The sequence below is a fragment of the Ictalurus punctatus genome, chromosome 8 (assembly GCF_001660625.3).
Source record: "Ictalurus punctatus breed USDA103 chromosome 8, Coco_2.0, whole genome shotgun sequence".
In the NCBI taxonomy this organism is placed as follows: Eukaryota; Metazoa; Chordata; class Actinopteri; order Siluriformes; family Ictaluridae; genus Ictalurus; species Ictalurus punctatus.
In genome coordinates this window covers 2,534,436-2,556,172 of record NC_030423.2, presented here as the reverse complement: position 1 = coordinate 2,556,172, position 21,737 = coordinate 2,534,436, and the positions used below count along the sequence as shown (strand labels likewise).

Here is a 21,737-nt window from a genome sequence, read left to right as displayed (position 1 = left end):
CTGATGTGTTGGGAGCTTGGAAATCACTAAAACGTGTAGGACAAGGGGTACTCCAGGACCAGTGATGAGAACCTTTTGGTATAGATTATACACCAACTCATCAGCTAAAAAACTAAACAACAAAAAAGGTCTAATCAATCAATGTACCCTTTGAATAATATGTAAAATAATAATAGTAACAAATAATAATAATAAATAGGACATGAGTCGGATATGCAGCCAACTCCTCAAACACATTTGAATGTGGGTACTGTGTTGTTTGTTGATTTATTGATTTATTTATTTCCAGTGTGATCCAGTCAGTCCCATTTAAAGCATGTAATCCAGATTATAGGCTGCATGTGTTGTAAAGACTGCAGTACTGACAGTATAATGTGTACTGTTGTCTACTGTTTTGCACACGTTAGCTGTTTATTGTTCCGGCGTTGTTAGCAGCCGAGGGGTGTGGTGTGTATGATAATGTGTGTGTGACAGAGAGAGAGAGAGAAAGAGAGAGAAAAAGAGAGAGTGGGGGCGTGGAAGTTGGGAAGTCCATCGAGAAGCAGAGCAAGCCTTGCATACTCCTCCGTCGGCAGAAACACTAGTCTACAGTTCTAAGGAGGAAAGGAAAGCACCCACTCTTAGCAAGCTCCAAAGCTATCTCTGTTTGTTTTCTTCCTCTCTCCACGTCGCGAGGAATTCCCAGCACGATGGTGATCAAAGTTTACATCGCTTCGTCATCCGGATCAACCTCAGTAAGCTTCGAAAGTCGTGTATATAACTGATGGAAGTGAACTTGGTGCTTTTCGAGCAACATTTGAAAGCCGTGCATGTTAAACCAGCAGCTAGCATCCATGCACGAGCTCAGGTTACAGCCCCAAATCTGAACATCTTCGCGCGAGCGTGCAGCTGCTGTACAGAACGGCTGATTTTCTTGAGCAAATATTTAGGCTACAGTTTGTTTGTTTGTTTGTTTGTTTATTTATTTTCGTGCATTTGGGTATAGATGAGACGCAGGCTAGGATGCTGTTAAAACGACTAGATCAGGCTTGTTTTTTTTTCTTTTCTTCTTTTTTTTCTTTTTAAACAGTACAGGAAGTCTCGAGAGAGAAATGGCTCTATATATGGCATTGGATAGATATTTTGCACATAGAGATGCAGCCACTTCCTGATCTGTCAAAGTGGGTATGTATCAGGTTATATGCTGCTTTGAATATGGCGTTGTAGTGGATTTATTTATTTATTTATTTATCTATCAGCTTATTTCATGCAGTGATACAACTGCTTTCTCATCCTTGCAACGTGGTCACTTAAGATTACAAAATGATGGGATGTTATAATAGCAGTACAGAGGATCCTCAAGAGGTTTGGCTTTGGGGAGTTTCCAGATGTTTTAAAAAATGCTTTAAAAACAAAACAAACAAACAAACCCATAGAAAGTTGCATGTGCTGATGTACATATTGATATACTGTACTACAGTGACCTGCTACCCCTGGCTTCAGACGTGACCGGTTTAACGAGCTCCTCCTAATTTGGTCAGTTAACTGTCCGTGTTGAGCTCCAAGGATTACAAGTTACGTAACGTTAAGACACACCTTGTCGAGATGCCCAAATGGGAATTTTGTGAGGCCCAATGTCAAAACATAGCAATCAGGACAGGAGAGAAATCGATATGAAATTCGAGCCTTGCAGGCGTCATCGGATTTGTTGATCAAATTTAGCATTGTAATGTTGTCCGAAAGGGATGCTGTGTGAAGAGTAAAACTAATGGTTTCTCGGGTAAAGAACCGGTCTATGAGAACCACTTTAGAAAACCTGTATCTTAATATAAACCTATATCCTGCAATGTAACACGCTTGAGTTGTCAAGTGTGCTACTAAAATGAGCGTTTGATTAAGAAATAGATGTTAAAGCATGTACTTGATACTGATATATATATATATATATATATATATATATATATGATGCTTTAGATTATGCATTGTGCATCAGCTTTCTTGTTAGGGGTGTCTTTACTTATGTCTCATGTACACCATGCAATAACAGCTCTAACTATCCCAGAATAAACTCTCTCTGTCATGATGATGTGGAAGAGTGCTAGGAATCAATCACGTAGTGTTAGGGTGGGTCTGGAGTTGAAGTTGGCCTGCCTGTGTGTGTGTGTGTGTGTGTGTGTGTGTGTGTGTGTGTGTGTGTGTGTGTGTGTGTTCCCACCAATTACATCATGGAAATCCCAACAACAGTACTCCAAAATGGAGTTATTAATTACAGGCAAACTTCATCTGTAGAACCAGCCATGACTAAACCAGAAATAGTAAGACACAAATACGGAACTAAAAAAAAAAACGTAAGCAAAGAACTGTTTCTAATTCTGCCGTGTAAGTCGTATGTAAAAGGAAAATTTAACACAAATATTCAGAAACTGAAACGATCCAGTTCTCGGTGCGTTTGCTTTTAGGCAAATTTTACTAGCCGTCTATTTGACAAGTGACACAACCTACTTTGTTTAGCAGGCTCATTAGCAAGTTAGCTACTTAGCATGTTTAAACAACTCTTTATAGTAGTTAAAAACCACATTCCGTATGTACAAAGACTACTACACAATTCTTACAAACATTACTGGTAGATGTAGCAGCTTTATGCGCTAATATAACAGTTATAAAAATATATATATATATATATATATATATATATATATATATATATATATATATATATATATATATATATATATATATAAACCAATACAAGGCATCAACAGGTTGCATCCAGAGCCACAGAACAGAGGGAGACTTTTATGTAATAAACTGACGTACATCCTTTACACGAGTCAACTCTAAACGGAGTAACGTAATATAATTTAGTATTGCCTGAACTGCTTTAGTATAAAACAATCTTAAAACTAGGCTGGTCTGAACTTCATTCCTGCATAGATTAATAAAGTTATTTGTCATCGAATATAATGGTTTTCAGTTGGAGAGAGTTAAAGGAAGAGGAAATGTTCTGACCACTAAACAAATAAATGTGGAACAGTAAGTAACGTAAATGTGGGATAACAAAGGTGTTTGTTATCTTCGTTATCAAGGTGGAACCTTTTATGGCACTGAAATGAAGAAGGCGTTTGCGGATCGAATATTGTGCTCTAAAATATGTGTAAAGATCGCACTTCTTACTTTAATCAAGTTCAGTTTGATTATACTAGCATATGAGTGTTTGACTTTAGATTGTTATACTTTTAAACAGTACTTCAGTATGAAAACTTAGTTCTAAGGTCTTACCACGTTAGATGAGTTATGATGAGTTCCTAGGAGCACCCTTAAACATTCCTGGCTCCCCTCAGAGCATTGGTGTGTTCTGTATGAAACTGTTCATTTAAGGCAATGCTTTTGATAGTGCAGTTGCGCATAAGTGTATATATATGTGTATATATCTGTAAACATTTTAGTAGTACATTACATATATTTAGTGTTACAGTGTTAAACAGTACGCATAACTAGGGCTGGGTATTGCGACCAATTTGGCGATTCGATTCGATTCGAATTTATATAGGTTCGATTCAATTCAATTTTGATCTCGATTAGTTATATCGATACCTCATTTAAATTGTTAGTTTTGCAGACACGGAATCCATGTTTTAATATAACCGCTGGTAACTGAAACCCTCCTACGTGGCTGTATTACTGAAATAGACATTTACATCAACGATAGGGCGCACACACTTATGTTTAATTACTTTTTACTTTTACTTTGAGTAACAAACAATGTACCAAGAGATCATAAATGGGTGCATACACAAGGTGTACACAAACTGCACAATACACATTATGGCAAAATATTAATAAGTAAATAAATTAAAAACATTGTAAATTTGCAACAGTGAAATTCATTAACAACTTGAAACGTTTAAGAAATAAAGCAGTTTTCAAAATTCAAAACATGAAAGATGGCGACATCTTCAGGACGAGAGGCGAACTACAGATAATATTCACATCCTCTCAAGTACAGCATGCATAGAGGGGGGAGGGTACAGGGATTCGAATTACCAACAAACTGTTAAGTAAATTCCCATCTAATTCACAATTTCTGTTGTTAATTGATAATGATTTAGTCTTTCTGTCCTCTCTATTGATATTGAAACTTAATAGTACACGGGGTCAATACTGCAGGCCATTACAGAGGCTTTATTCATATTGATTCAGTTTTATTCCTCTAGCTTTAACAGGTCAACAGATGAACCCTGGCAGTTTAAGAGTCTCAATCAGAGACGATAGTGAAATTAAACCATGTCAAAATGCTTACTGTTATCTTATATGATACGGAAGATGGTTACGGTAATAAACAGACAAAACGAAGTTCTGTTGGAAAAGTAAGACACTAATCAATCAATCATTAACACTGGAGATTAGATGATGTTTTAAATGGCCGTCTTGGTTTAGTAAGAACGTCATGTCCATACCATGCAATGTCTGAATAGTGCTTATCATTTGGAATTAAGACTGGCTAAGGATTGCATGGTTTGTTTAGGTATTGTTTACATTTTTATGCCTGGCATATTTAGGCCCTCATCTCACTTGACCTTCAGTATGCTGTATGAAACGAAATGGAAGTTATGGAGATCATTTATTGCTACTCTTGTGCAAGAGGAAATCTGAACCAGGAAACGGCTGGTGGTTTGCACCGGGCTAATTTCAAGTATAATAATAAACAAGGTGAAATTATATTTGGGGTTTCTTCCTGGGGAAAGTTCATTCACCTTGACATTAGTGAAATGGGTTATTTTGTGAGTGGGTACACCCAAACCTCAGACTGAAAGAGAAGGCTGCGATCCTCTTACACCCTCTCCAGAGAGCTTGAGCTTGCGCAACAACTGCTGAGTTCATGCTGCAAGTCATTTCCAGACATTCCAGAACCATCCGAGGAATAACACCGCTGTCGTTTTTCGTGTTTCCTGAGTGCTCTACGTTTCATGACACGGCAGGAATTTGCATAGGCAAATAGGCTTTGCATTTGACAGGTTGAAGTAGCAGATTTATAACGAATTTATTTATTTATTTATTTTTTTTGTGTGTGTGTGTTTGGGCCAGAAACAAACTCGGTATGTGTTGTGATGCTTGTGTATCTGCAGATGGAAACAGCTGCTTGCTAACAGACCCTATTCCTGTAGATTATTATTATTATTATTATTATTCAAATGAGCGAACCTCGCTGACTGCTGATGTCCGGATCATCACAGTCCATGTCTGTGTGTCTGTCTTGTGACGTTCGGTTATTTAGAAGCAGGCTATTGCTAACCTCCCCACAGCAGACCTTATTTGGTTTGTGTTTATCTGACTCCCTCCTCCCTTAGGCTAGTCCCAAAAGATCTGGTGGTTTTTGTCTCCCCTTCTAGGGTCATTCTTCTCTACTTCTCGTCAGAGCTGCCTCTGCTGTGCCTTAAAGCCTGTCAGCCACATTTAACTGATCAGGTTATTGTGTGTATGTGTGTATGTGTGTGTGCTTGTATTACATTTCCCATATTTTGTAGTGTTACAACCTAGAATTTTAATGGGATGTTTTTTTTTTACCATTTCATTTGCACAATATGCCTAACATTTGAAGCTGTAAAAAAAAAAAATCTATATCCTTTTTACCATGGCTCTGACTTTTGGTGCACTGCCTCGCCTCTCTGTTGCTGTGCCAGACTCCTTTAAAAAATGTTAAATAATGAATTTAATGGGTGCTCCGTAGGATGTTCGAGATCATTTTATCACCCCAACCCTGACTGATACTTTCCCAGAACCTGTTCATCGTGTTTTCATGATGGACTCCATTCAGCTAATTATGTAACTCATTTAGAGGTTTCACAGCAGAGGGGATGAATACTTATGCAGTCACAAAATAAAATGTATATTGTTTATTTGTAAATAATTTAGCAGGTTCTATATTGACTTTATTCTCCGCACCTCGATATTATAGGCTTTTCTTTGTAGATTTAATAACATGAAAAAGTTAAGTTATCCCCGGATTATTTACATTTTACATTTATGGCATTTGGCAGACCAGAGCGACTTACATTTATCTCATTTATACAACTGAGCAATTGAGGGATAAGCTTTAAGGGCCTTGCCCAAGGGCCCAACAGAGGTAGCTTGGCAGTGCTGAGGCTTGAACCGCCTGACCTTCTGATCAGCAAATCAGAGCCTTTAACCACTGAGCCACCCCTCTTCCTAGTAATACATATTGGAATGCCTAAGAGTTCAGTCTTGCCTTTTCTCCACACAAAGCATGTTACAATAAGGTATGAGATATTAATATTGCTTTGAATTACGTGTATCTATCGGCTACGTTCAAGTGTGGCCTGGATATGGAAACGCTATCTAGGTCGCAATGTTTTTTTTTTGTTTTGTTTTTTTTAACACATCAGTTCGGTAGATCAGTCATTGTTTCTAGCATTCTACGGAACTGTTCTCTTTGTTAGTCATGGCTTGGTCAACAACATACGGTACGCATATGTTTCAGCAAAGAATGTGCTAATTTTAGTAGCTTTTCTGACACACACACTCGCTCTCTCTCTCTGTCTCTCTCTCTCTCTCAATCTCTCTCTCTCTGTGTATCAGAAACAGTGTACCCTGTTTTCTTAGAACAGATTATTTAATAAAATGCATTTTTTTATGCTATTAAATATAATTGTACGCTCTTCGATATACCTGGGTGGGCCTGCCCAGTTATCACCGTTGTTCTCAAAACACTGCTCTGTAAGCTTTTGTTGCTAATCACTGAAGAAATTTTGGTTTGAGATCGAAAGATGAATACGAGATGATGGATCAGAATTTCAGCTTTCATTTCCTGATATTTACATTGAGGTGTGTCTTAGAACATGGAGACCACCCCATTTTTAGGTGAGCAAAAGTATAGGAGCAGATTGGGTTTATGGAAATAACACTTAATATTTGGTTGCATATCTGGCAACTTGCCTGCGTTAACTACATCAAGGTGGCGACAGACTGACCTCATTAAACTGTTGCATTTTTCTTTTGTGATGCTTTTTCTAGGCTTGTATAGCAGCTTGTTGTTTATGTTGGGTTTCTCTCTTCAGTTTCTGTTTCAGGAGGTGAAATGCATGCTCAATTGGGTTAAGGTCTGGTGATTGGCAATAAAGATTAGTGAGCCCTTTTCAGAAGCAGCCATGTATGCCCAAGCCATGGCACAACCTCCACCGTGCTTGACCAATGAGCTCGTATGTTTCGGATCATGAGCAGGTCCTTTCTTTCTCACACGTCCTTTGTGGGTCTAGAGCTTTTGTGGCTTATCTGTGTAATTCTCAGCGAATTCCTGCTGATGAGTGGTTTGCATCCTGTGGTATGGCCTCTATACTTCTGCTCTCAAAGTCTTCTTCAAACAGTGGATTGTGATACCTTCACCCCTTCCCTGTGGAGCATGTAGTTGATATCACTGACTGTTGTTTTGGGTTTTTTTTTTTTTTTTTCTTTCTTCACAGCTTTCACAAAGATTCTGTCATCAGCTGATGGTGTTTTCCTTGGTTGACTTGTTTGTACAATGGCTCTGATCTCAATTTTACCTCTGTTCTCAGCTTCAAAATAGCTGGCTTTTCTCCCATAGACAGCTCTCTGATCTTCATGTTGGTTTATCCTTTTTTTTTTTTTTTTTTTTTTTTTTTTTTTTGTAAATAACAAATATAGTCTTCACAGGCAAAACCCAGGTCTGAAACCAAGAGTAGACATTAAGAGCTATTCATTGTTTAAGCAATCACTGTAACAGGGCACACCTGGGCAACAAGGAACACATGTTCCAATATGTCTATCCAAAATGGGGGGGGGGGGGCTCAAACAAAAGGTGCCATGTCCTAAGTTGTTTAACACATCTAGATGTAAAGCTGAAATTCTGATCTATCATCTCATATTCATATTTTGATCTCAAATCCAAATGTCCTCAACATATATAGGCCTCGTCATTCCAATATTTTTGGAGGGGAGTGTATATAGTGCCCTTCACTAATATTGACACCTTTTGGTAAAAATTGCCTTTATTGTTTAACCTTTTAATCTTTTGTTCAAAAAATTCACAGAAATTCTCTGCTCTCATGGCTATCAAACAAATGCAAACACAACACAGGTTTAGCCAAAAATCTCTTTGTTAAAAATAGGTGTGCAACAATTATTGGCACCCTTTTAGTCAATACTTTGTGCTACCTCACTTTGCCAAGATAACAGGTCTGAGTCTTCTCCTATAACGCCTGATGAGGTTGGAGAATACATGGCGAGGGATCTGAGACCGTTCCTCCGTACAGAATCTCTCCAGATCCTTCAGATTTCGAGGTCCACACTGGTGGACTCTCCTCTTCAGTTCACCCCACAGGTTTTCTATGGGGTTCAGGTCAGGGGACTGGGATGGTCATGGCAGGACCTTGATGCTGTGGTCAGTAAACCATTTTTGTGTTGATTTTGATGATGTTTTGGATCATTGTCCTGCTGGAAGATCCAACCACGGCCCATTTGAATCTTTCTGTCAGAGGCAGTCAGATTTTCATTTAATATCTGTTGATATTTGATGGAGTCCATGATGCCATGTATCCTAACAAAATGTCCAGGTCCTCTGGCAGAAAAACAGCCCAAAACATTAAAGATCCTCCTCCATATTTAACCGTGGACATGAGATACTTTTACATATGGCTACCTCTCTGTGTACCAAAACCACCTCTGTGTTTATTACCAAAAAGCTCTATTTTGGTTTCATCTGACCATAGAACCCGATCCCATTTGAAGTTCCAGTAGTGTCTGCACACTGAAGACGCTCGAGTTTGTTTTTGGATGAGAGTAGAGGCTTTTTACTTTAAACTCTTCCAAAAAACTTGTGGTGATGGAGGTGACTTCGGATTGTAGTTTTGGAGACTTTCTGACCCCAAGACACAACTAACTCCTGCAGTTCTCCAGCTGTGATCCTTGGAGATTTTTTGTCTACTCGAACCGTCCTCTTCACAGTGCGTTGAGACGATATAGACACACGTCCAATTCCAGGTCGATTCATAACATTTCCAGTTGACTGGAACTTCTTAATCATTGCCCTGGTGGTGGAAATGGGCATTTTCAACGCTTGTGCTATTTTCTTATAGACACTTCCCATTGTGTGAAGCTCAACAACCTTTTGCCACACATCACAGCTATATTCCTCGCTCTTACTTCCATTGTTAGGAATGACTAAGGGAATTTGGCCTATGCGTTACCTCATATTTATACCCCTGTGAAACAGGAAGTCATGGTTGAACAATTTCCTGTTCCTAGTCACCCAGGTGTACAAAATTTTTTAAAAAAATAAATAAATCAACGGGAATATTCTTCAAATATATTTTTCTCGTATGAATTCATAGGGGTGCCAATAATTGTTGCACACCTACATTAAACAAAGGTCTGTATTTTTTGTTATATTTCCTCTTTACAGACATTGTTAGAATGTTTACCTTGTCTGGGATATGGTGTCGATCATTATGAGATCTGACATGTCCACACAGTTCTAATTGGAAGAGTTTGTCAGCGTGGTTGGGTTGTCGGTAAAGCTATACTATCTATATATTAAATATCTTCCCTCAGATATGCATTCCTCAGTTCATAAAAATGTTTTTAACATTTTCAGCAGACACCTTTAAGGACTGAAATTAAACAGAAATGTTAGAAGAAGTGAGATAATGAGCATCTTGTTTTGAGTACAACAGCACTGAGGGCATTCACCTAATCTTCATTCCCTGTCCCTCCTATTAGATCAAGAAACAGCAGCAGGATGTCATGGGGTTCCTGGCAGCCAATAAGATCGATTTTGAGGAATGTGACATTGCAGCCAACGAAGACAACAGGAAATGGATGCGGGAAAACGTACCAGTAGATTCCCGACCAGCCACAGGAAACCCCCTCCCACCTCAGATTTTCAATGAAGAGAGATACTGTGGGGTCAGTCCTATTTTTAATCACTATTTTAGAGTCCTAATCAGTATGAAATTGGAGAAGTAGCCTGGTCCTTTGGCTTCACGTACACCCACACCTACACAATTTAAATCAGATTCTGGGGTTGTCTCCTGCCTCAGCAAATAATAATTAACACGCACACAAATTTCCCCCAGATCTATTTGCGTTGTCTTATCAGATTCTTCATTCTGTGACTCATACGTTCACTTAAATGAAATTCCTCCCTTCCCACAGAACTATGAGGCCTTCTTTGATGCACGAGAAGAGAACGCCGTGTATGCTTTTCTAGGCTTGACTGCACCCCCAGGTTCTAAGGTATGCGTTTTGGGCTGAACATGAATTATATGAACAGAATCCGTAAAAAAAAAAAGGCTCTTTATTCCCACCTTGCATATTATTAACAAACCCCACTCAATGGAATGTGACTCGAGCAAATAACAATAACGGCACAGAGTCTGTCCACCCTACTGGCACGCCGGGTGCAATCCTGCAGAGTAATGGTTTGACAATTCCCAGCAGCCCCAGCGTTAATTAAGCTGTCCCTACTAAAGGCCAGCAGTATGCTTGAGTGGGTCGAGAATCACTGGTTTCATTCCACATGTCTAGCTCAACTCTCCCGTCTGATAACAACTGATCTGGAGTCCGTGCAATAGTCTGCAGCCTGATGAATAGTCACAAGTAAAGCTCCTTTTTGATACTCTAGCCTCCCCTAGCAGCCTTTTAAGGAACTGAACGAGATGGAGCGGAATATATATATATACATCTTATTCGGCATTCTCCCTCATAAACCACCACGATGTAGCTTTTTAACCACTTTGATGCTTTTTAATTCCATTTAGATTTTCCCACAGCTACATGTATCTGCCAGTATCATCTCAGCTGCAGCTATGCCGTCTATAAAAACGATTATCCCGCGTTTAATAATGTACTTAAAAAAAAAAAAAAAGTAACGCCCCAGTTTACCTTGTACTTGCCCAGTAAAACCGATTCAGCTTCCAGTTCACTTAGTCATAAATGATGCCTGTGCGTCTCAAAATATTTACCTACAGCACCGGCTACAGAAGTACTGGCACACATGATAAACATTGGCGAAAACCAAACGGAATTAACGAGCACATGGAGACGCTGTATAGTTTTATTTGAATGCTATGAATATTGTAGTGGTGCTGAAAAGAACTCGGTTAAAACGCCGTATGTACAGAATGTGCACTGCGGTTTCTACATTGTGAGTGATTTTAAAAATAATAATAATAATTTTAAAAAGGACTATACTGAATATCTTTTAATTCTTTTTTTTTTTTTTTTTTTTTTTTTTTTTTTTTTATACACAATTCGTTGCGAGAACCTTTCGACAATCGCTTCAGTGGGAAATTTGAACAATTTTCTTTAATGTTTATTTTATACAACCACTCTTAGCTATTCTCTTGAAGGGTGCCAATAATTCTAGAGTCGACCATATATCAAATCATTTGCAGAGGCTGAGATTTGTCTGTCAGATTCATGTTGCAGAATAGCTGCAGTGCCAAGTCAATGTTGTGGGTAAACCGTAGTAAATCTTTAGGTTCTTGTTACTTCACTTAAGCTAAAATACTGTATTTATTTCATTTCAGGAGGCAGAGGCTCTAGCTAAAAAAGAGCAGCAGTAGTCTCCAGCATCTTCATTTCCCTGCTATCTCCTAGGCTGCAACTAGATGTCACTGTTTTGTTTCCCACCTATCCAGATACAACAATCTGTCATGTGCTTTCTATCCTATAATTTTACACCGTTCGTATTGCTCATCAATCTCCCTGTTAAATTAGATAATTCCATTCTGTTCCTACCTGCTCCCAAGTCTTACAGACTCCGAGAAGGTCTTACAACTGTGGATTACTTGCTCTTTACTAGTTACTAGTCTACTAGAATTTCTTACCTGCCATGTATGTGAAGTTGAAAAAGAATTCCACTGTCGGTCTCATTGTGTACATTTGTATGGTGGTATTCGTTTATGATGTGCCATAAGCAAGTGATCGATTAGTGCCTGTATTTTCACACAGATTGCACTTAGAATTCATCAAAATGATTCCTGTAAATTCATGTTCGCGTCTTAAAAAATACTTCCCTGCTAAATAATGTTAAAGGGCTACGGTAGGTAGTAAACATCTGTGCTAGTCATTGTTAGCATCAAGTCTAGTCATTAATGCTTTAGCTTTCAAAGGATATGTTTTTGTCTTTCAGTGTTTCAGCTTTTGGAGACCTTTTTAAAGGTACACTAAGTACAACAATAAAAAAGATTCATTGTTGGGTGTAGTTTCATTTCTTGTCGTTTCTTGGTAGCTTCCTTAAAATCAGGAGTCAGTTCAGGTTATGAACTTTCAGTTTTTCGGTATACACGTCATTTAATATCATAATTCTATTCACCGTTTGTTAAATGTGAGGTCCCAATACCAACTATAATCATTGTAATTATATATTGTTTAGTATAAGTGTTACTTAGTGTACCTTTAACTCATTCTTCAGAGTGTCTTAATAGTGTACTTTTTTTTTTTTCCTTTCTATTTTATGAGCAAATAGAAAATATGCCAAAAAAATTTTTTTGAAGAAATGTATTATTGAAGTGGGCAGGACAATAAATCATTGTTTTAATTAAAATGGTTGTTTGTTTGTTTGTTCCGGGTTGGGTTTTTTTTTTTTTTTTTGTCTTTTTTCTAAAATAAATAAATAATAAATTGCAGCAATAAATAAATAAATAAATAAATAAATAGATAGATAGATAGATAGATAGATAGATAGATAGATAGATAGATAAATAAATAAATACAAGCCCTGACAAAGGTTCTCATTTACCGAGAAAGCATGGGTAACCAAAAACTACTAGGATAAAACGTGATCTGTGTGACCAGAAAGCCTAGCTTGAGTATTTCAGAAACTTACCGTTTTCTTGGGAATTTCACACACGATAGTTTCTAGGGTTCACAGAGAATGTACACAAACTGCTGAGCGAAACCCAAAAGCATTGAGCGAGCAACTGTTTTGTGGATGGAAATGTCTTGTTGATAAGAGAGTTTTGAACTCAGGAATGGTATAGTAACTTAAATAATCACTCTACAACCGTGGTGAGCAGAAAAGCATTACAGACTCACCCAAACTGGTCCGTTTGACAAGATTAGGGAAAAATTCATCTGCTCGAACCCCCTCTTGTTTTTTTCCCAGTCTTCAACTGTCCAGTTTTGGTAAGTCCGCGTGAATGCATGAAAGTGTACAGGTGTTCCTATTAAAGTGGACGATGAGTGTGCGTTCTTAGTTTATATGTAATACAGTAAAACTGTAGTTCTTGATTGTCGTCGTAAGCAATGTATTGTGTATGAGCTCAACAAATACGTCTGTAACCCATGAGAGAAATTTTATTTCTCCCATAATTACTAATAATTACTCGTCCATAATTAATTCTATTAACCGACCTTCTTCCTCTGTTCTTCAATTATTCCATAATTAATCTTACGCCCTCTGTTAACTTTCTTCTTCCGCTTTTCTACCATTATTCTCTATAGATTTGATGTATATAATCTATAGAAATTTTGGAATTTGGTCTACTGTTGTTTATACCTGCATAACCTTATTGCACATCTAGCCCTCACCTTGCAGTTGGAATCCCTCCTTTCTCACAGTTTATGATCATGAAAGCTAGGGGTATGTCAAGCCTGATTTCTTTCTTTCTTTATTTCTTTCTTTCTTTTTTTTCATTATTACATACATACTAATTACATAGGCTTTAATAAACTGATATGTTATTAAACATTAGCCCATGCAATCACTTTACAGTATAAAAAGGAGGAAAAAATTCAGCATGCGGAAACCCTTAAGGCACTCTTAAACCTTCACCAATATATCCTCCTGTGGTACTGACATATTTACTTAGAGATTTAAATAAAAGAAAAAGCAATAAAGTTTCAGAACAGGATCTTAAAAGGTCCACTAGGATTTTTTTTGTATCATTACAACGATGCCTGCATGGAAATAACACTTTCTGTAAAAGAAAAGAAAAAAAGAAAAAAGTTACTTAAATCAGGAAGATTTTTCCATTCACTGCAAAATAGGGGATCTGCTTGTTTCATAATCTACCACAGTTTTGACTCAGCGCATGATCTCTGGGAACTAAGCAGCAATTCCTCTTTCAGAGACCGAAAAACTCACATGTGGATATACAGCTGTTTTGGTTTCGAGAAATAAGCTAAGAAAGGACTTCGCCAAAACTTCACCACCTGGCTCTTGGATATATCTCCAGCGCTAGACTCCATATCCCCATAAAATCTTTATTACTCTGGTAAGCAGTTAGCTTTTTTAATGCGATCATATGCAGGGGTTAAAATGGGTTCGTATTACATTGGGTGAAGGATATGACTTTCAGCTTTCATTAGTACATGCTGTCCTCAAACTTTATAATATGTCAGTCTGATTAATAGGAGTTTCTATGATCTTAATTTAAATATCTAAAATTGGGTGACCAGACCTTACATTTTCAGTGGTCTTTTGTTAGTTAGCTTTGGGTTGTTGTTTTTAAAAAAGCGATTAGCTGTAATTCAAGTAAAATTTCAGCTTATTAATTAATAAATAAATAATAATAAACATAACAATAATTACAACAATTGGGGTAAAATGAAAGAAATTAATTACAGTACTAGAAATTTAGACAAGACTTTACCGTAAATAAACTTGTTATATCTCCAAGATGTGTAATTTACTTGTTTGCTCAATTAGCTTAAAGATGTAAAATACGGATATTATACATGCATGGAGCTTTTAAGTGTGTGATAAAAAAAAGATGTATGTACATAGTTACAGTTGCGATCAAAATGTTTCGACCCCCAGTGCAAATCAGGTGTATTGTCAAAATTTTACCGACTTTCAACTGTGAACAATTGAACAATTTAAACAAATTCAACTGAAAATGCAACGTATAATGACTTCTCCAGTGTTAAAATTATTCAACCCCCTGAATAGAACCCCTCACAACAGCACAAATATGCAAAACAGGTTTTGTCTCATGCACACCTGATGCTAAACTAATCAAGGGCTTCATTAGTTGCACCAGGTATGATTGAGCATGAAATACCCGAACTGGCTAGGGGCAGAAAATGTATTAAATGCCTGGACGGGGCAGAAAAAGGAAGCTATCGATGGCTGCAAGAAGATTTCTGAGAAGGCAGGTTGTGAAAAACCCTCGAATTACTGCAAAAGACCTGCAGCAAGACTTGGTGTAACAGGCACTGAGGTTTCAGTGAGCACAGTAAGGCGTGTACTAAACGCAGAAGGTTTCCCTGCCAGAATTCCAAGACGTTCACTACCGACCCAAAAGCGCAAGAAAAGTCACTCAAAATCATATAAATAATCCACAGAAGTTTTGGGATTCTGTTCTGTGGAGTGATGGAGCAAAACTGGAACTTTTCAGCACGATGGATCAGCGGTATGTCTGGAGGAAGAAGAATGAAGAAAGAACACTCTGTCCACAGTCGAGCATGGTGGTGGCTCGGTGACGCTCCGGGGCTGCGGAGGTCATTCGACCTTCCAACAGGACGACGATCCCAAGCATACCTCAAATTCCACCAAGGCTTGGTTGCAGAAGTCCTGGAAGATTCTACTGGACCCATCACAGTCACCTGTCTTCTGATCTGAAGAAGGCGATAGGAGCACGCAAACCCAAGAATATTACTGAACTGGAGGTCATTGCTTAAATGAGGAATGGGCTAAGGTTCCTCAGGAACGTTGCCAGAAGCTGGTATCTGGCTATGCATCTTGTTTGCAGCAGGTCATAACAGCAAAAAGGGTGTTCTACTAAGTACTAAAGATGCTTGCCATGAAGGGGACACTGGAGAAGTCATTATACGTTGCATTTTCAGTTGAATTTGGACAAACCACTTGAAGCATTCGCTTTGTTGAACTATTTCACTTGCTTTTGTTTGATTTGTTCATTGCACACAGCTAAAAGTCTGTGATTTTTGACAATAAACCTGACTTACTCTGGGGGTTGAATAATTTTGCTTGCAACTGTATATTATGTACGTTATTTTCTGCAATATTCCCTAAACTCGGATGATGTCTTGTGACGTGTTTTCTACTACAGTTTTGTCTTTATGCTAACCTACTTGCTACTGTGGCACAGTGTTCCTGTTGTAGCCAAAGGTTTGATTAGAAATGCTGGGAGAGAGCTTCATACTCATGTTAAACTACAGAGAGGAGGCTATATGCTCTCCAGACATGACATCATTCTCTCCTTCTGCTGATTGTGTTCATGAGACCCACACACTTGCACAGGTTAAAGGTGAGTTCTGGAATATCTCACTAAAAAACATTCCCCAAATTTGAACATAGAGCACATTCAGAACATAGTCATACAATGCTTCCTTGTAACATTCCTTAACAGACACATTATCTCTTGAGCCAGGCAGAGATGTCAGGCCTGTGCAGAAACTGTCTAAGGCCAAAGTTCCTTACAACAGACCTGATCTCTACATCTCAAATCATGATGGAAAGCCCTTTGTAAGCCCGAGTCAACCGGAGGAGTCTAATACTATCTTGGACAAGCTGTCTTTAGACCTGCAACTGAATAGCATCACAGAGAGCAAAAAGGTTCACCCTCTTTCTACAAAACCACAAGAATGGCACATTAACTCCATCCCCCAGCAGCTTCACGTCATACCAGTGTCAGTCCCCCTCAAGCAGGATGACATCACTGATGATGGCTACCTTGTCATGGACAGCAGCATTATGCTCAATGGGGAGCCACCAACTAACTCCATGCTGAACGGTTACCTGGACAAGAAGCTCCAAGAAGTTTATAGCCAGTACTTGCAGGAGAGGCTGACGTGTCCTGGATCTTCTCCAGGTTGCAGCCTGCTCCCTCCCTTCCAGCCGACCAGTCTTATTCAGCTCAGCCAACCACTAAACATGGACTCAAGTCTGGAACCAGAGACTAGACAATGTCAGGGAGCCGTCAGTCAGCGGGCCAGCTCCAACTTCAGCTCCCCAGTACTGCGCATTTCTAATGCAGAATAGCCCATAAAGCCTAGGCACTCTGAATATATGAATATACAGTATGAATATAGATTAATAATATATATGTATATATTAATAATGATATTGATAAGAATTTATTGATCACATACCCAGTATGTCAGGAAGCTGGGGTCAGAGATGATACAGCGCCGCCTGGAGCAGAGAGGGTTAAGGGCCCAACAGTGGCATCTTGGCAGTGCTCGGGCTTGAACCCCCGACCTTCTGATAAGTCACCCAGAGCCTTAACCGCCAAGCCACCACTGCCCCCCCCCTGTTGCTAAGCTAATACTTTGTTGAAGCACCGTTTGATTTTATTACACCACTCATTCTTTTGGGGTAAGAGTCTATTAGCATGGCACAGCTTGACTTGCCAATATTTTCCCACTCTTTCTTGCAAAAACATTCTAGATCCAAGGGCATCTCTTTTGCACAGCCTGCTTCAGGTCACCCCACGGAGTTTTAGTTGGATACAGGTCTGGGCGTTGGCTAGGCCATTCAAAAACATGAATCTTCTTTTGGTTAATCCATTCCTTTGTTGATTTGGATAGATGCCTTGGGACATTTTGCTGAAGGTGAAACAAATTTTCAAGGTTTTGCACTAAAATCAACTAGTGTTTGTAGCTATTCATGATTCCCTCTACCTTCATAAAAGCCCCCAGTTCTGACTAAAGAAAAGCAGACCTAAAGCATAAAGCTTTCACCGTCATGCTGTACCATGAGTATAGTGTTTTTTTGGGTGATGTTTAAATGTTTTTGCACCGCACATGCCTTTTGGAATTTTGGTCTCATCACCATTACACATTTTCAAACCATTGGTTTGGGGTGATTTAGTTGGGCTTGGATGTTTTTTTGTTTGTTTGTTTGTTTTTTTTTGTTCTTTTTTTTTTTAACTATATATATAGTTTTAAAAAAAAGTAGGTGCAAGTAGGTGTCACAAAGCTAGCGCATAAAAACACAGCACACTAAATCACCACTAAACCGCTAGAACATCATCCCCACAGGGAAGCATGGTGGTGGCAGCATCAAGCTTTGGGGCTGTTTTTCCTCAGCTGGAACTGGGGCATTAATCAGAATCAAAAGCATATCATTTTGTTTATCATTATAGTTATCAATCGCTATTTTATGAGTACTTTTTATTGGTGTAACTTTATATTGTTTTGGTTTCTGATCCACATACAGATTTTGTTCTGACTTTTTTTTTAATGTGATTTATTATTATTTTTTTTAAATGTGAATTTACATTTTTTATGAACATAAAAAAAAATATTTCTTTTTCAGTCAGACCAGATGTGCTCACAATATATGGTGACAAAATCACAATACATTATTCATTGTTATTACATTGCATGAAGCCACAGGCACATTTTTTTTTTTTGCAGTAACACAAAACAAAACCTCAACATTTTTTTTTCAAACTGAGAGTGGGTTTTCTGCTGAGGAAGTGTGTCTGAGCTGGCACATGCTCTAACTTTTCAGGCGGATTCAGGATATGGTTAATCAGCAGCTGTCTTCCACTTCCTATATTATGCAAGCTTCTTTCCTGAATGGATGCAAGACATGTTAGTATTGAGTACTCAATTATTTTTTTTGCCTCATATATCCAGTACACAATTTTAAACTTTGCACAGAAATTGCTGGTGTTATCTTTTGGCTGAATGATCTGCTAAAAAAAAAAAAAAAAAAAAAAAATACAAATTCTAATTTACAGCCCATTGCTGCCACCTCTTGTCCAGTTATACAGAATGTATACATTAGTAGAGTGTTAATATTTCTATATGGGATCCTGTATTAAATTGCTTTAAATGATTATTTCTTGGTGATTTAATACATGAGCTTAAAATGTTTAATTAATCAATACATTATGTATACGTCAATACTACGTATAATCCACTTACATAATCACATTTTGTGCCTCAACTGTCATGTTAAAAGGGTCATTTAACCTCATTAAATGTATGTAGATGTATGTTCATAGATTATTACATGATTTATGAACACACACCATCATGCAGTTTGGAAAAATAGAATGTAAAATAGAACAGCAAAACCCATTAAAAAAAAAAAATGTACCAACCCACCAAAGTCTTTGTTCATTACTAACGTTAGGCAAACTAGCTAGTTAAATTATGAATGTTTTATTGTCTAATATTTTTGGTAGCATGTCACTCAGATTATTCCCAAAACTATGAAGCTTATTATTTCATGGCAAACCGACGTGATACAAATCAGTCTTGTAGAGAAGTACTGAAAAATCTGTTTGTCATTGAATCAGCCTTCCAAGAAGAGCTAACCACTTAAAAATCTTGTTTCCGAGTCAAGAGGTACGCTATATGGTCAAAAGTTTGTGGACACCTGATATGTGGGTATTCACCAAGCTGTTTCCACAGCGTTCGAGGCACACAGTTGTCTAGAATGTCTTCATATGATGAGGAATTATGAGTTCCACTCACTGGCACTAAGGGGCCGAAACTTGTTCCAGCCTGACAGTGTTCTCGTTCACAAAGTGAGCTCCATAAAGACATGGTTTTTGGTCTGTGCTGAGCTCTGACCTCAACCCCACTGAACACCTTTGGGGTGAATTGGAAAGCAGACTGCATGCCAGGCCTTCTCGAATCATTGCTCAAATTCACTAATGCTCTTGTGGCTGAATGAACAAATCCCCACACCTTCACTCCACAAAGCCTTCACAGAAGACTGGAGGTTATTACAGAAGCAAAGGGAGGATCAATTCTATATTAATTCCCATGGATTTTGCAATGAGATGTTCAACATGATCACGTGGGTGTGATCGTCTGGTGTCCACGTACTTTTGGCCACGTAATGGTATGCGGTCTTGTACTCTTGTAAACGCCTTAGGTGTAAATCTTCTCACAGTAAAACACCTCTTATCAGTCAATCCATGATTAACCTCTTCTTATACTGTATATCTGTGCTAAAAGTTGACCACCAGGTTCCTGAAGTTGTCTGAGGCACAAAAGTAGAAGTCTGTAAGGAGGGTAAAACAGATTCAGCAAAACAAATAATTTTATCATAGGGTTGATTTGTAAACCCTTATGACAATATTACATATACATAATTATTTTAATTATGTTTTTTTTTTTTTATTTGTTTGTTTGCATGTACATTCATGCAGCAAATCTATTATTCTTCCACATCCCAAAGGTGCTCTACTGGATTTAGGTATGGTGACTAGGGAGGACATTGAAGTACACTGAACTCATTGTCATGTTCAAGAAACGACTTGTTTGTGCCATGTCATGCCCACTGATTCATACCGTCGATGCCAAATTCCCTACCATCTGCATGTTGTGGCAGAAATTCAACAAGATTCTTCAGACCAGGTGACGTTTTAAAATCTTCACCTGTGTACTTTTGATGAACTTGTGCCCAATAGATTCAATAAATTTCTGAAATACTCAAACCAGCCCACCTGGCACCAAAATCCAATCATGTGAGTATTAATTAAAGTGTTCGATCTGTTTCTACACGAGCTTACGCATTGAGCTGCTGTTGCTAAAGGTACAATGTGTACAGGTGTTCCTAACAAAGTGGCCCGTGTGTGTTTGTGTATGTGGCAAAGGCATTCTTTATCGGTCACTTTATCGTGGGAATGTTTTCTTTGCACAAAATTGCACACATAATGCCAAGTGAGCATTGTTTGAATGCCGTCTGAGTGTTGTTGCTGAATACATGCAGTATTTTATCACCACAATTTACACATCATATAATGGCTACATTCAGCATGATAATGAACCATGCCAAAAAGCACAAGCTCAAACATCTCAAATATAAATATATTATTATTATATTATTGTAGAAAATACAACAATGTATTATATATTGTATATAATAACATTATATCATTCTCTTCTTCTTCTTATTATTATTATTACTATTATTATAGGGTGTTTCTAATAAATTGGCAGGTGAGTCTCTTATGCCTTGTGCTTTTCATCATTTGCTTTGTAATTATTGTTCTGGATCTTTAATTGAACCTACTGTACTTATCTTAAAATTGGCTGTTTGATTTACCGCTTGCTGTCTTTATTACAGTATTGCCTGAGGGTTTACTCTTTTTTTGTTGTTGTAAACATATAAACTATCCAGTAGAGGGCAGTGGAAACATTTAAACATTTGTACATTGTGTATATTGGTACATCATCATAATTTAAAGATGTTTTTATGTCTAATGTAAATTCGTGGGGAGCCTGTAGCCTATCCCGGGAGACTTGGGGCACGAGGTGCCTGGACAAGTTGCCAACCCATCGCAGGGCCCAATCACACACACATTATCACACCCATTCATACACTACAGACAATTTTGGAAACGCCAATCAGCCTACAATGCATGTTTTTGGACCGGTGGAGGAAACCGGAGTACCCGGCGGAAACCCTTGAAGCCCAGGGAAAACATGCAGACTCTACGCACGCAGGGCAGAGGCGAGACCCCCAACCCTGGAGGTATGAGGCAATGGTGCTAACTACTAAGCCACCATGCCTATATATATTTAAATGATTGCAGTATGGGTGGATACGATTATCAACAGCTAAATATGCATCTACACTGAGCATCTGCAACTGTGTTATCCCATCAAAAAAACGTAGCATTGTGACAAACAAACTCAGAACAATGGTGGGATTAAATCGTTTACATAGCAGTAATCATGTTTATATTTCAGCAACAGGATTTTATAGTCAATACAAAATTTAACTCGTACCCACACACACATACACAGATGAACTATTCCAGGACTTCTGGGGATGCAACTGGCTA

At 38.2% G+C, this 21,737-nt stretch overlaps 2 protein-coding genes across 4 annotated transcripts; both read left to right on the top strand.

The window, feature by feature from the left end:
* The first annotated feature begins 488 nt into the window (after nucleotides 1-488).
* sh3bgrl (SH3 domain binding glutamate-rich protein like) lies at nucleotides 489-12,562 on the top strand. Of its 2 annotated transcripts, none has more exons than XM_017474820.1 (4): nucleotides 489-734; nucleotides 9,733-9,918; nucleotides 10,168-10,248; nucleotides 11,544-12,562. In XM_017474820.1, exons 1-4 carry the CDS (start codon nucleotides 690-692, stop codon nucleotides 11,577-11,579), a joined length of 348 nt encoding a protein of 115 aa, XP_017330309.1. In that variant the 5' UTR covers nucleotides 489-689; the 3' UTR covers nucleotides 11,580-12,562. The 2 variants fall into 2 exon arrangements, with proteins under 2 accessions (XP_017330309.1, XP_017330311.1); XM_017474822.3 differs by lacking the exon at nucleotides 489-734 and adding an exon at nucleotides 4,877-4,994.
* A 1,215-nt stretch (nucleotides 12,563-13,777) lies between these two features.
* On the top strand, nucleotides 13,778-20,994 carry LOC108269176 (uncharacterized). 2 transcript variants are annotated; one of them, XM_017474817.3, is made up of 3 exons: nucleotides 13,778-14,234; nucleotides 16,071-16,229; nucleotides 16,332-20,994. In XM_017474817.3, exons 2-3 carry the CDS (start codon nucleotides 16,103-16,105, stop codon nucleotides 16,961-16,963), a joined length of 759 nt encoding a protein of 252 aa, XP_017330306.1. In that variant the 5' UTR covers nucleotides 13,778-14,234; nucleotides 16,071-16,102; the 3' UTR covers nucleotides 16,964-20,994. The 2 variants fall into 2 exon arrangements, with proteins under 2 accessions (XP_017330306.1, XP_017330307.1); XM_017474818.3 differs by having other exon boundaries at nucleotides 13,783-14,234; nucleotides 16,353-20,994.
* The last annotated feature ends 743 nt before the right edge of the window (nucleotides 20,995-21,737 follow it).

Excerpts from the sequence above, each read along its gene's own strand:
- sh3bgrl (XM_017474820.1), top strand. The coding sequence starts at position 690 with ATGGTGATCAAAGTTTACATCGCTTCGTCATCCGGATCAACCTCA. Across the intron at positions 735-9,732 it reads CGTCATCCGGATCAACCTCA|ATCAAGAAACAGCAGCAGGA; the intron begins GTAAGCTTCGAA and ends CCCTCCTATTAG. Across the intron at positions 9,919-10,167 it reads ATGAAGAGAGATACTGTGGG|AACTATGAGGCCTTCTTTGA; the intron begins GTCAGTCCTATT and ends CCCTTCCCACAG.
- LOC108269176 (XM_017474817.3), top strand. The coding sequence starts at position 16,103 with ATGCTGGGAGAGAGCTTCATACTCATGTTAAACTACAGAGAGGAGGCT. Across the intron at positions 16,230-16,331 it reads CACACTTGCACAGGTTAAAG|ACACATTATCTCTTGAGCCA; the intron begins GTGAGTTCTGGA and ends ATTCCTTAACAG.